Source organism: Pantherophis guttatus, chromosome 1 (assembly GCF_059756535.1).
Source record: "Pantherophis guttatus breed Tessera chromosome 1, ASM5975653v1, whole genome shotgun sequence".
Lineage (NCBI taxonomy): Eukaryota > Metazoa > Chordata > Lepidosauria > Squamata > Colubridae > Pantherophis > Pantherophis guttatus.
In genome coordinates, this window is record NC_142063.1 from 281936999 (window position 1) to 281951951 (window position 14953).

The window sequence follows — 14953 nt, forward strand, 5'->3', positions numbered from 1 at the left end:
CCAAAGAACAGCTGGCCAGTGCGCCAAAAACGGCCTGAAAAAGGCCCGAAAACGGCCCAGAAAATGGCCTGTTTTTTGGCCGTTTTTCAGGCCATTTTCTGGCACCCTTGCGCCTGCAAAGACCAGCTGGCTGGCGCCAGAAACCAGAAGAGCAGGTGGCGATGGTGCACGTGCCCATAGAGGGTTCTGCGTGCCACCTCTGGCATGCGTGCCATAGGTTCACCATCATGGGTCTAGCTCATTTAAATCTACCTATGATGCTTCTGTCCAAAGTTATATTTAAATATTGCTCCTATATGAATAATTTCTCCTTCCCTAATATATAATTGTTATACAGCTTATAAAATTTATGGAATTTCTTCTTTTCTATGCATTGGCCTCATTTTGTATGTTTGATTTCTGATGTTCCCTGTCAGCTTTCCACAAGGGAACTCCATGGAGAAGCTGACAGGAAGTTACTCCCATTCCCACTGCTTCCCCCTCCTATTCTGTTTCTCTGTTTAGGTAAGGAAATCTTTCCATGCCTAGTTTCAATTAACAACTCCCTCCACCCTTAACCACTACTATAGGAACCGAAAGAATGGAATATGATTGTAAAGGCATGGTTTTAGGGATAGTTGCTTTTTGTTCAACCATATATGTGCAGAATCTACCCCATTAATTATAGTGTGTTTATACTATCTTATATAACTGAATTCCTAGTATGTCAGAAATGTTAAGCTGCTGACAGAATCACATATTGCCTATCATTATAGAAAAATGTGTTTAGATGAACAATGCTTGTAAAATTACAGTTTTGGAATTCAAACATATATAAAATTGGCTATTATGTTGTCAAATTAATGCTAGTGCATGGAGCCAATATGATGTAATCAATGAAAAGTATTTCTCCCCACCCAAGGCGGAGTTATTTTGTAATGTTGATTAGTGTATTAAGATCAATTTTTATATAATTAGGAAAGTCAGTTTGGTATAGTGGTTAAGGCACAGGCTAGAAAACCTGGGGATTGAGTTCTAGTCCTACCATAGTCACAAAACAAGTTGGGTGGCCTTGGATCAGTCACTTTCTCACAGTCCTAGAAAGGAGGTAATGGCAACCACTTCTGAAAAACCTTACCCAGAAAAATGCAGAGCTTGTCTAGGTAGTTGCCAAGAGTATACAGTATATTTAAAATATTAACTGTTGAATCATGCTGCCACTTTGGGCATTGTTTTTTGAGGGTCTTCAGGGAATGAAATAAATAGAGGAATGAATGTTTGCTCACCTCGGCACTGGAGGAAGGTTACAGGAATGCTTAAATGTAGCCTGAAAATATAATATCAGTTCATAATATCAGTGGATTTTACTACCCATATATTATTCACTTGCACATTTGAATATCATTAATGTCAATAAAGGGCTAATTGTATGTTGAGATCATTCATCTATATATATAAAAGCGAAAACCATTACACATTAATCACAAAATCTCCAAAACCATAAAGCCTACGTGTCATTTGCCAGGTATGTTCCTTTTGGCTTCTAGGTGCTCATTAAGAAAGGATTTTTCGAAATGACCATCAGAGCATTAGTATTTCCTATATTATTATAATATGCTCTGATGCTAATTAGTTAGACATTCTACTCCCCCTCCCAACTTGAAAATAACTGGAGAGAGTGGGATAGGATAGGACAGGCTTCTGTGGGGCAAGCCTCATGGAGAGAAGGGGCTAGAAAGCCTGAGGGAGAGAAGGGGATAGGATAGGAGACATTTCTGTGGGGCAAGGCTGAGGTTGAGGAGAGGATCTATGGGACCAGTCAGAGAGAGGAGAGAGGCTTCTATGGGGCAAAGCTGAAGGAGAGAAGGAGAGAGGAGATGCTTTTGTTGGGCCAGCCTGGGGGAGAGGAGGGGAGAGGAGAGGGTCTATGGGGCCAGCCTGAGGGAGAGAAGGGGAGAGGAGAGGATTTATGGTGCCAGCCTGAGGGAGAGAAGGGGAGAGGAGAGGCCAATTGTAACTACCCATTAATTGTCAAACTCTAACTGTCGATTTATCAAGCCCGATCACATAGTTTCATAGCAGAGCACAGGTATTCAGCTAGTCATCAGATAAACTGCAATCAGTCAATATATATTTTACAGCATAATTTAATAAGATGTAGATTGATGATTTGCATACCTGGTTCAGAATTGTAGTCCAGGCAGTCACTCCCTGTTTTTTATTGGCACTCACAGCTAGAGAAGACTACAACATTGGCACCTTAAATCATATTTGGGAATCATTCAAATAGCAGTGCAATAAACAAGCCACATACAGTTTTTTGTTGTTGTTGTTTGTTTTGCAGCCCTTGACTTCTGCACCTGTGTGAATTGGCAGGTCAAAGGTGTTCAGATTCTCACCCTGAGATGCTTAATTGTTCTTTTTAACATCACGTTAGTCAAGTTTTGAAACATGTATATTAAAGATTAATAGAAAGAAGTTAACATCGAAGATATATAAACACTTCCCATTCATTTTTAAATGAAAAAGTCAATTAAATTAAAAATGGTATTTTGATTTTTTTTTACATCTAGCTTCTCATAATAACATCATTAACTTTTACACTGCCAGGTATTCGTTGCTTAGGAATAAATATTAAAATTTCACTAACATTATAAAATCTAGATGGACAATCTTCCAGTTTTTGTCATGGACAAGGTGTAAAGTAGGAGATCTGATTGCTATATCTACAGTAAAGGCCTATTCTTGGAAGAATCCTAAACAGAGCTAAGTGTTTAGAACAAAATATTAATTTAAGGGTAACAGTTATCCCAAATTGAGATATTCCAGCACAAAAACTTGCAGAATTTTGCTGAGGTTGTCAATAGTTGGCTTGTCAAGATTCTCTTCATTGTCCTCCATAGTGTGCCATACTCTAGGGAAAGGTGAAGGTATCAAGTGTAAAATTGGAACACCTGTTGGGATAAGAGAACAATAAGATGAAGAGTTGGTCCAACTTTTGAGACAACTGTTATTTCTCAACAATGTTGTACAATACATGAACTGAAAGTGTGATGGTGTTAATGTCGTAATCTCATTGTTTAGTCTACTGAATATCAGAACATTATTAAAACTCCACTGCTGCTAAAATTGTAAGAACATTTAAAGATTCATATCATTTTTGGCAAAAAGTATTTTAAACAATAGATTTTGCCTATCAGGGATAACAGAGTATTTTGAAGTGGGATGTATCTTTAAACATAAACATTTTTAAAGATTTTTTAAGAGGGCTGTGAAAATATTTACAGACCCCTCACATCCTGGACATAAACCGTTTCAACTCCTACCCTCAAAATGATGCTATAGAGCACTGCACACCAGAACTACTAGACACAAGAACAGTTTTTTCCCGAACGCCATCACTCTGCTAAACAAAGAATTCCCTCAACACTGTCAAACTATTTACTAAGTCTGCACTACAATTAATCTTTTCATCGTTCCCATCACCCATCTCCTTCCACTTATGACTCTATGACTGTAATTTTGTTGCTTGTATCCTTACGATTTATATTGCTATTGTATCCTGATTGCTTATTTGTACCCTATGACTATCATTAAGTGTTGTACCTTATAATTCTTGATGAATGTAACTTTTCTTTTATGTATACTGAGAGCATATGCACCAAGACAAATTCCTTGTGTGTCCAATCAAATTGGCCACACAAGGTCAATTACTTGGCCAATAAAAAAAATTCTATTCTATTCTAAGTCCTGCGTATAAATAGCAAATCCACTTTTTACCTCTAGAACAGGAATGTCTACAGGCATAGGCAAATGATCTGACATAAACTTTTCTTTTTATATGTGCCCTGGGTGGACCCCTGAATACCCTAAAGGGCAAGATTTATGAGCACCCCTACTCTAGAGAAGAATATTTGGAGCAATAGACTTAAAAGTATGGCACAATACCCTTTGACAAAATTACTTTGTATATGTGAATTGAATAGACATTTGGTCTAAATGTTTCATTTACATTTCTTTCTAGGTTTATATAATACTTGGTTGATGGACCAAGTATTATATGTATTTTCCTTAATTTGTATTGCCAATGTATTTTCCTTAATTTGTATTGCCATGCTGAAAAAAAAGATCCAAGATCCCTCAGCCTATCATTTTCTCTCTTTCTCTCTCTCTCTCTCTCTCTCTCTCTCATTTACAATCTGAGATGGGATGAGGAAACAATTGTGCAATATCTGTTACCATAATTATAGTCACTGACTTCCTTGTATTAATATTATGATTTGTCAAAAATAAAATAAGCCATATTCTGAAAAATGGGTTTGTGACCAGACCTGACTCTATAAGAATGAATGTTGTACAATTCCTTAAATTTGGAGAAAGATTTGCATAGATAAATGACACTTCTACATATATTGCTGAAAGTATGTCAATTAAAATACATTTTAAAAATCCATACCTCTTCTCAAAAATGGAATATGGTCATCCTCAACTGGATATCGACGTAAATTACTCCGGAAGTACTGCCTCTCAGAAGAATAATTATTTAGCAAACCCAAATCATGAAGGCTTCGTTCTGCAAGTTGTGAATAGCAAATAATTGGTTTCTTTTTTTAAAAAAAGCTCTCAATCTGTTTAAAACATTTTGAAGCAAAAATGAGTTTTCCTTATAATTCTATGCACCCTCAATGCTTTATGAATGCACACTCATAGTTATGATTGCTACTATATCCCAGAAAATGGCCTTAGAACAGATATTTTGCTTAATCTGTATTGTACTGTTTTGGTAGCATTTGTATTGTTTTTATCTTAATCAACAGAGTCCACAATGATTTTTAAAAATATGTATATGTGGCTAGTTAATTTCTTGATACTTCTGTAATGCACAAGTTTTTGTTTAAACATCTCCTTCAAAGGGAAAAGATGTTCATAGCAGCACTTGTGATAGAATGATATTGCTAGAAATACTCTACCGTATAAAACTAGAAGATGCAAATATCCCTTTACTAGTGGAACTGGTATATTCTGTAAAATGTTCTTACCAATGGCTTCAAGTCTCCCAAACCATCGAGCTGTGTTCAAAAAGTAAACAGGAAAAACAGGGTTTCGTGCACCAATTAAATCCAGCAACACGAAAAGATCCTATGGGAAATCGGTCAAAGTTAGTCCTTTAAATGCCATTCTCATTCTCAATAATATTAATGACTGTCTAAAAATCAGTGAATGTTGACAATTCCAGACAAGTATTTCAAAATACTTATATTTCTGTACTTATGTTGTTGAATATAAATATCTCACTGAGATTGAAATCTTCTGCTCACAAACTTAGTGTGACTTACTGTAATTAGTAAGGACTTGATTCTGACTAATAAGTTTACAAAGACTTCAGATGACAACTGCTTTTAAGTGGCATACCTCTGTATTTGTTTTATCAATTAACTTTACCTTTATTTGTCTGTTTTATCTGATTAGTTTTTATTTCATTGCAGATTGTATTATTTTATTCTGTTGGTGGTACCATGGTTAGAATGCAGTATTGCAGGCTAACTCTGCATCCTGCCAGGAGTTTGATTTTGACCGGCTCAAGGTTGACTTCCATCCTTCCGAGGTCAGTAAAATGAGGACTCAGACTGTTGGGGGAAATACGGTGACATTGTAAACAGCTTCGAGATGGCTGTAAAGCACTATGAAATGGTATATGTCTAAGTGCTAAGGTTATTCTAAATGATAGTTTAGAAAGTCATGCTTGCAATTCTTTTCATAACCCTAAGCATATTTAAGGTGAAGAACATAGATTCTATGGCTCTTTATTTATATCCTTGAGCTCTAGGAGTATGGCTACAAAAGAACTGAAAAGTTTGGGATTTTATAGGAGGGACTTGGTTTTGCGCTAGGTGTAGTGATTCTTTTACTACAAAGGTTGCTCCTATAGGAACAATCATTGCCTATCAGTACAAAAATAAGAGCAGAATCTATTTTGTTAATTTCATTAAAAGAATTTCTACTAAATTTTGAATGTGCTATGTAATTAACTTTAGAACTCTGTTTCTAAAGATAGATCTCTCAGGCCTACATGGTCTCCTCTAAATCCAAGGACTCAGACATGGGGGATCCTGCTCAAGAAGAATATCAGACTCAGGAATCAGGAGCAATCAAGCACCAAAGGCTGACTGTGCTAGCAATAATCCAGAACAGATGCAGAACAACATAAAACACAAAGATCCTGATCCCAAGCAGCCTCCCAACCTAAAAACATGCTGTGAACTCTCGAGAGTGTAGTAGAGGAACACCAAGAAACAAAAATGGCAATTGTCTTAATTAAATAATGCAACTTCCAGAAGTTGGTTTTTCGGTTGGGAACATCTACTCTAACATGGATTGGCATTTTTATGTCACTCAGTCCTATGTGTTATCTGAAACCTGTCTAACTATTTTCCATGGCATTTGGACCATTGGACTCTCCCTGGTGCAAATATGCCCATGATCTGATTTGGCTTTGGACTCACAGGCAAAATTTCACTTTCTTGTTAGTGTTCTGGTGTGCTTGCACACATCAGAGTTCTGCCTGCCAAAGCCAGTAATTCTTAAAAACTTAAAAGTAAATAGACTGCAACTCAATTTTGTGTGTATGTTCATCCTGAAACAAGCAGGTCCCTTGTAAGGGTCTCCTGTCCCCCAAAGAATATCTTCCTCTCTTCATGCTTAACAGATACACTTGGGGGCGACTTCTTCTCTCCCATTCACAACACAGCCCCCAATAATACAGCACTCTGCAACTTCCCTTCTCAAGACCCCATTTAAAGTACTAATTTTTCCTTTTGTATAACTTTCTTCCCAATCATAACATTTTAAAAATTGGACTAATAGGATATTAATGTTACCCTGTTTCCCCCCAAATAAGACATCCCCTGATAATAAGCCCAATCGGGCTTTTGATTGTGCGGCAATAAGGCCAAGCGTTTATTTCAGGGTTCAAAAAAAATAAGACGGGGTCTTATTTTCGGGGAAACATGATATATAAAATAGGAAATTAATGTTACACCAAAAACTTTGTATAGTTCTGCATCCATTATTTGTTAAGTTTTCACTTACAATGCCTTGAATTTGATTTGTGTTCCTGACACCTGGTGGATGAGGAGTAGATGCCATTTTCTGGGCCAAAGATCTAGAGCCATACAGGGAATCTGATGGGGACCATCGCACAAAAGCTTCTTCACCATCAAAGAAAATAAGCTTCAGAGAAAGATCTGCCTTGGGTGGCAAGCTGCTTTGCTATGGAATGAGTGGGAAACAGAATGGAAAGTGTGTCACCTTACTTAGAATCACAGTAAATGCAGGAGCAACTTGAAGAAAAAGCAAATACCTTCAGAAAAGAAAGCTGTCTATCCAAGGACCTTGCTAATTCGAGCATCATTGCACAAGGCACAGCTGAGTCGGTGGCTCCAACAAACACTTTACCATCCAGTTGTGGCAGAAAATATTTTGAGTCATAATGGCAAGCAACCACCAAATGGCGCTTGGCAAGGGGATTGAGAGTACTGATTATATTTGAAAAAGTGCGGTATCCATAAGGAGTATGACTCTGAAACGTGTCTTCTTCAACAAGCCAGCCAGCCTGCAGTCCTTGTAGGCGATGCTTGATATGCTAAAAGATATAGAACCAAAAATCAAGAGTGATCAATAATGTTAAGTTTTAAGTAAATCCATACAAATCAATCCTGCAGGTGCCAACAAATTTCCTGAAGAAAATGAATGTTTTCCCCTGAAACCTACTGTTCGAAAAATGTTCATTCACAGCTTTGAATACATTTCTCTTCAGGAGACCTTTTCAAGCATTCACAAGGCGTATTGATAATGAAGCAGAACAAATCTTCTGTTTCAGGCTGGAATTCTGTTTGCATACTGCAAACCAAAATTTTGGACTGAGCAAGCTCTATCAACCTTTTTCAACATGGTGCATTCAGATGCAGTCAATTCTCATAACTTTCCGCCAGCTCACCTGTTATTTGCAGCATCTAGGAACAACTATCAAATACATCTAAAGGGCATCAGGCAAAGAAAATGTGATAATATACAGCATTTACGCCTTTTTCATTTTAAGCTTTTTAATATGAGAATGATTCTTTCAGAATGCTGGTACGTTCACATACACCCCCATCTTGGGGTCTCTTTTTTCCTCTATTACCTCATGTTGTAAAGGAATGGATCAGAGAGGCAATTGTATATATGGACAAATCTAAAGGTTTTGGCCATTATGAGTTTAGAATAAGAGTGCTTCTGCAGTGAATATTACAGAACGAACTAAAGGAAAATCAGGATGAGAAGATGCTATATTCATTACATTTTCTTTGTGGTCATAATTGCAGAAGGCACTGAAACTTTTTAAAATATGAAAGGCATAGAAATTGTTCAAAATATGAGAAAAATGGACTTCAGTCAGCAATTCCAGATTGAAATGCAAGAAAGACTTATGAAAGTAAGAGGTTCTCAATCCCAGCTGCTATCACTTAATGATATATAATTGCTGCTCCCCCATCTGAGTATATATCTCTGGATGTTTCCTTAGTAATATGTTTTCTCAGCTGCTCAGTTCTATAGCAGCTCGAGAGTTGCTGCAATCAAGGCCTAAGAGAGCCTTCATTATTTTACAGAACATGTTGATACTTGTCTGTAAGTAACAGGGTTACAATTGCTGAAGGATAGTTAGAAAAATGTGTCTTCTATAAAATCAAACCTATGCACTGAAAAACAGGATTTATTGCTAATCAGAATGAAGCTACAAAAGACATAATTATGTATATGTATATGTATAAAGACACTGGCAATGAAAAGAATTTTACTTTAGCCATCTTTCCTTTTGTGAATTTGTTAGAGCAACAATCTAAGTATCATCATATTAAGCTCTAAGTACATTAAAGGTTCCCAATATATCCCATCACAAACTAAACATTTTGCAGCATTTTATTACCTTTACATTTCAGAGATTTTGAGATGATAGAAAAGGGAAGAAAATATTACCTGTGAGAATGAAGATGTATGTTAGGATATGGATTAATTCCAGAAATACATAATCATAGGTGTTGATTATCAGTGATATCGGTGGTAGTCTGTAAATGCTAATTATCTAACTGTTTTGTTATGAGATGGGCAGCAAATAAATTTAGGATTGGAAAGCCTAATATGTAGGGGACACTTTAATTAAATTTGTCATTTTCAGTGGTATGAACATCAAAGAAATTTGTCTTACTATAAACTTTTTTTTCAAATACTGTATTGATCTTCTCCAGGAACAGTAGTACATACAGTACATACTCTTTCTTGGATATGTTTAATTACTGCAGCACTGGAGATACTATTTTTGTTTAAGCTATTTGAGAGCAGTCTCCTAGGAAACAAGCATTTAGTAGATATTATTTGAAAGCGTTTAATCTGCCTTTTTTGCTTCATAAATTGCAGATCATCAAGCTTACATATCATCACATTCTAATTGTACTAAGAAAAATCACCATCATTTTTGGACAACATCTCCAATTGATCAGAATTTAGCATAATAAAGGTCCTGCGTACTTGTGACTGTATTTTATGACTGGAAAATACAGTTCTTCTCCAAGTTGTAATATATTAGTTGCTAGTGGCTATTTCCTGTGCTATCATTAATGCTGACAACATAATTACTTTCTCCATTCCAGGAGCATTAACTGTGTTTCATTTAATGGTTACTAATTATACACCTGTATACCACCTCCTGAATAATAAGCAGCATACCTTAAAAATGTGGAGGAAGAGGAAGCAATTGAAGAGTTATTGCCTGTGCATCCTGTCTCTAAACCTCCTGTTTAGAATCATTAGTTTGTCATATTATGACACAGAAAGGTGGATTAGATGGCCTTTGGTTTGATTTAACAAGGCTTTTAAAATTTTCTTGCAATGATATTACCTCTGTGACATGTATATTGCAGTGTACTTATCTATCTATCGTCTCCATGCCTGCTCAATTATTTTGCCTCTTTTGGTAGTTACAACTTGTTCTGTCTTACCTGCCGCACAGCATAACTCCCAGGTGATCCTGGATATCTCTCAATCAGGATTGGATGAAGGTCATTTTGCCACATGCGATTAACATTTGTCTGTGAGGTAACCTGTAGGATGCTAGTTGCATTTAAAATGGTTGGGCGATGGGAATACTGCGGAAAGAATTAAAGGAAAAATCAGAATGAGAAGATGTTATATTGCTTATGTTGTTTTGTATCTGTGATGGAAATATTCAGATAAAATAGCTATTATCCATTTTTATGGTTAAAATGAAAACTAGCAATAAGGAGCTGTTATCCAGACACACTTTAATCTATTGACATACTGTGCATGGAAATGTATGGCATTTCTGTAAGGTATTTTTACATATACACATGCTGTGCATAAGATAACGACTGAAGACATTAGTACAATGATTCCTATTTCTATTAAATCTTTAGGGAAGCCATGGTGCTACTTAATTTCTTCCAAAAAGCAAAGATTATTTTGTATCTCTTCCTAAAACTCAGTTCGAGCATATGCTAATTTTATGGTATATGGAGAGATTTCATTAATCTCCTTCCTTTGAGCACTGGAAGAATGTAAGATGCAGTTTGATCCTTTTCCACATATGAGTGTTTTCCTATATTTCCTATCGCAAATTTAGCATTCTGCTAAAATTATAGATTTCCCATAAATATTGGAAAATATACTAAGAGACTTTTCTTAAGGGCAGCCTTATAAAAAATGCATATTGGGCAACAGAGTTTGTAAGAGTAATGAAGATTAGATTGCTTGTAGTTAAAAACAATAATGGAAAAAATAAAAATAATTGAAATGCTACTCCATTTTACCTGCCAAGAAAATGTTGCATAGAAATCAATAAAAAATGATTTTGATAAAGTAGTACAAGCATTTACCAATGCCAGTTTGTATCCACTGAAAGACAAAACAAGATATTGCTTTATAATCATGCTGCTGCTAAAGGAACAACTCCTTTGCTAGATAGATAAAGAGATGAGAGAAAGAGAGAGAGGTAGCCCTTGACTTAAAACCACAACCACATTTGATTATGACTATTCATGTGACTGTGGGGATGCTGTTATGGTTGTAAGTATGAGGACCAGTTGTAAGCATAAGGACCGGTTGTAAATTATTTTTTTCAGTGCTGTTGTAACTTCACATGAAAAGTTGTACATCGAGGACTACCTGCACAGAGCCTCAATACAAAATTAGGCCAAATTACAAGACTATACAGTTCCACAAGAATCAATCTAGTCGCTTTCCAGTCAACTACCTAAATTCATGTCAATCCAAATTACAAAGTTTGCTGGACTTTTTTAATGCTTTGATGCCACCCTTTTGACTATATTAGGTGGTACATATAAGTAAACACCAGTCATTGGACCTAGGAGAGCTAGACTTGATTGAAAATGTTATACATTTTATATTGAAACTCAGCCATTTGAACTCCTACTTAGCAAAATGCCAGGCACCCAGACAAATTTTATATTCTTTATCTATTGTCTGATAAAAATACGAAGCTGACATATACAGCTGCAAAACTGTTACCTAGTAACAACGGTTTGCAGCAATGTGCTATCCTCTAAGGGAGTGAGTTGATGTTAATAAAGTTCAATATATGTTGAAGTTATAGTCATTAGATCTTATATTTCATAGATGCTCTTATGTGTATGACTCTTGTCTAAGACTATAATAAACTATTTACTTATGTGTGCCAAATATTTGATTTAAAAAACCGCTAGTCTTTCAGGTAAGTAGAGCAATCCTCCAGTTCAAAGAAGATCTCTTCTATTTCCATGTAAAAAAAGAGGGATGTTGAAATTGTGGTATGCACTATGGGCGGCCTGATCATGAACCTTTCTTTTATGGTAAATTGAATATATGTAAACCACAATAATATGGATCTATACTAAAATAGATCCAGTTTAAGGTAATTGTTTTTAATGTAAATTAAAATAAATGCAGAATAAATCCAATCAACATTCAGAACTATCCTCATTATAAAGTACAATTTTGACATGTTTTATACACAAATATTTTATCACATAGCTACTGAATAGAAAAATCAGTTCATGACTATTCTAATCTGAATGAAAGAAAAACAAATGCTATGTTCCTGAGAAGGCACTATTCCAAACAAAAGACTGATTATTTAAATATTTTGTAATGAAGGTTTCTTCAGTATAACATGGAGAAAGAATTGCTCCTATTTTCTTCAACATGAGGATGCTGAAGTTTGATTAGGAATGTTGTGTTTTTTGGGGTGGGGGTGGGGGGAAGACCCAGAATCCAGCCATGGAGGCCATTTGTCTTTTTTTCTCTTTGTGGTCTTCACGTATCAGATTTCCCAACATTATTTGATATTATTATAGGTGTGTGGGTGCTTCCTATGGGTGACATAACTACAATTACTGCCATTCTTTTGGAGCCAGTCAAATTTGGGGGAAATTATCTTAGTTATATTTCAATTTGCTAATGGTGCATGTGAAGACCTGGTTTAATGTACTTTTTCCCAGTCTGTAAAGCAGATCAAAGTTATGCCAGCATAATTTGCCTGCATCTACATAGTCAGTCTTGACTCTGCTTCTCTAATGAGGTTGATAGGTGGTTGCTGTCTTAACAGTTTACTATGGGGTAAATTAAAGTACATTGATTGATGGATGTTTCTTCTGGCAAGAAAAATATCAACCAATTGTTTCCCTTGGCTGCAGCTAAGGCTTGGCAGGTGACAGTGAGATATTGCAATAGAAATTATATCATTTCTGCATGTGTATTGGACACTGATGTACATACAAAATGCATTGTGCCTTGATTGCAACACATACCTGCCATTTTACGGATTTTGACTCTTTTCTTGGGCACTTCTACGCGGACATACCTTTATGTTTAATGAGACAACTTTGAGACAAAGTTAAGGAGATGTGTACGATGGGGCCTTAAGTGGGGCTGTTCTTGAGAAGTATCCAGATGTTGCAATTAATGCAAAATGTAGGAATTAGGCTGCTAATGAGTATGAAAAGTGAGCGGATCTTATCATGATTGTACTGAAAAGTCATCAGTATTTGTTGTTGCTTACTGTACTTGATACAATGTAAGCCATCAGTACAAAAAGGCTTTAGGCTTTTTATTTAAAGATCTGCATTTCCTGTTATGTACCTGCTGTGATTTGCAGGTAAGCCCACATTTTTTCAGGCAAGAAGGGGACCTTCTCCTGTTGCTCCCAGGCTTTGATATGACCTTCCGTACTTTCTTGGAAGGATTTAAGTAATTTATAAAGATGCTTCTCTCTTCCATAAGACTTTCAACTGTTAATTAATTTTAGCAATAACTTCAAAGGCTTGCCAGAGTAAAATACAAAACAAAGGATGAATAAATGCATTCTTTGTCGACCAAGGCCATGCAAGTTTCTCAGGAGACATCCCTCCCTCCATGGCAAATTGATTGAGTGCAATTCTTATGCTCTGCTTGGAATCTGCCCAACTGATCAGCTTGGGATCTACTCCTCTGTAAAAATAGGATCACAGTACTATATTTGCCCAATAGAAAGTTCCAATTTTGCCCTTTTTTCCCCCTGATGGAATTTGAGGACCTCTCAATTGTAGTAGGTCTGTTGTTTGGATACTGTCTCATCAGGTGCTGACCCACTTCAGATTTCTTGTCTTCAGCAATGCTGCTGTATCATGTGCCTTCAGATTTTGCCCATTAGTTGGTGAGGGTGCTACCATATTTTCCTCTCTAATGCCTGAGGGCTATGCTGATAGTGCAGCTGGGTAAGAGGCGTTTATTTGTACATCAGCCTTCCAGATCACTTATTTTTATGATACAATTAGCCACCTCATTACCCAAAAAAAAAAAAAAAAAGACGTACATTGTGCTACCGGATTTCTTCTGGCCACTCCACAAATAAGAATAGCAATAGAACAAGGGTATAACACAAAAGAGTTCAGGTCTCTATACCCCTCCAGCCACCCCAACACCCCATGCATCATACATGAAAAAGGAATAAGCAGAATATCTAGATCCAGTCACAGTTTTGTTCCATATACTATTAAGCTTGTGAACTCTCAAGTTTCCTCTTTCCACTCTTTATTCAAAATGGACAGTATATGTGTATACATATGTATATGTCCATACGTATGTATGGGTGTAGGTATATATATGTATGTATATACCAGTAGCATATATATATATGTGTGTGTGTGTGTTATGTATATGTATGGGTTGATATATACTTTCTTTTGAGAGCAGGCAACAGAATTTCATTCTTAATGTGCACCAGTGTGCTCACAGTAAAAATAATGACAATATAGGTCATCAAAAAGAAATCAGATACATTTTCTCCCTTTCATTCCCCCAAAGGTCAAAAATGCCGACCCCACAGACATTGTCCCCTCCTGGCTGTATTGACCCTGCGCCCCCCTCTCCCTTCGCCTCCCGCTGCACCCACCCACAAAGCAGGGGACGCTGCCAGCCACCCACCTTCTCCTGAGTCCAGTCCGCTCTGTCTTCTCGGCCACCTACATGCTGCGGGAAGCCCGGGAGAGCCAAGCAGAGTGCCCAGGCCAGGCAGAAGAATGCCGCCGCCTTGCTATCTCGTCTCTCTCCGGCCATGCCGTTGCAGAAGCAGCCTCCTCCCTCCCACACACACCACTTTCGGCTGGGCAGGGGGCGAAGGCGACCCCGGCTGCCGGTGAAGGAGGCTCGCTCGAGCCTCAGAGGGAGGCAGATTCAAGCAAAGAGCCTGGAGCGACGCGCGCAGCGTTGGAGAGCGGGAGGACGATGGGACAGCGGCGCTTCGCTTCTGCCTTCCTGAGGCGCTTTTTGGCTTCGCGTCCGGCGAGTTTCTATCTTGCCTTGCCTACGTAAGGCGGCGGGAGAGATGCTAATTCCCATCCCAATCAGTCCGTCTTTCCCACAGGAGTGGGTGGGCGTTTTTGTCCCT

General features: G+C 37.3%; 1 protein-coding gene across 1 annotated transcript; it reads right to left on the reverse strand.

Annotated features, from left to right (window-relative positions):
- Positions 1 to 2110: 2110 nt before the first annotated feature.
- On the reverse strand, positions 2111 to 14933 carry QPCT (glutaminyl-peptide cyclotransferase). The gene is made up of 7 exons (XM_034428183.3): positions 14491 to 14933; positions 10014 to 10160; positions 7340 to 7621; positions 7069 to 7248; positions 5019 to 5118; positions 4436 to 4552; positions 2111 to 2933 (listed from the first exon to the last, which is right to left on the reverse strand). Exons 1-7 carry the CDS (start codon positions 14620 to 14622, stop codon positions 2785 to 2787), a joined length of 1107 nt encoding a protein of 368 aa, XP_034284074.1. The 5' UTR covers positions 14623 to 14933; the 3' UTR covers positions 2111 to 2784.
- Between the last annotated feature and the right edge of the window lie 20 nt (positions 14934 to 14953).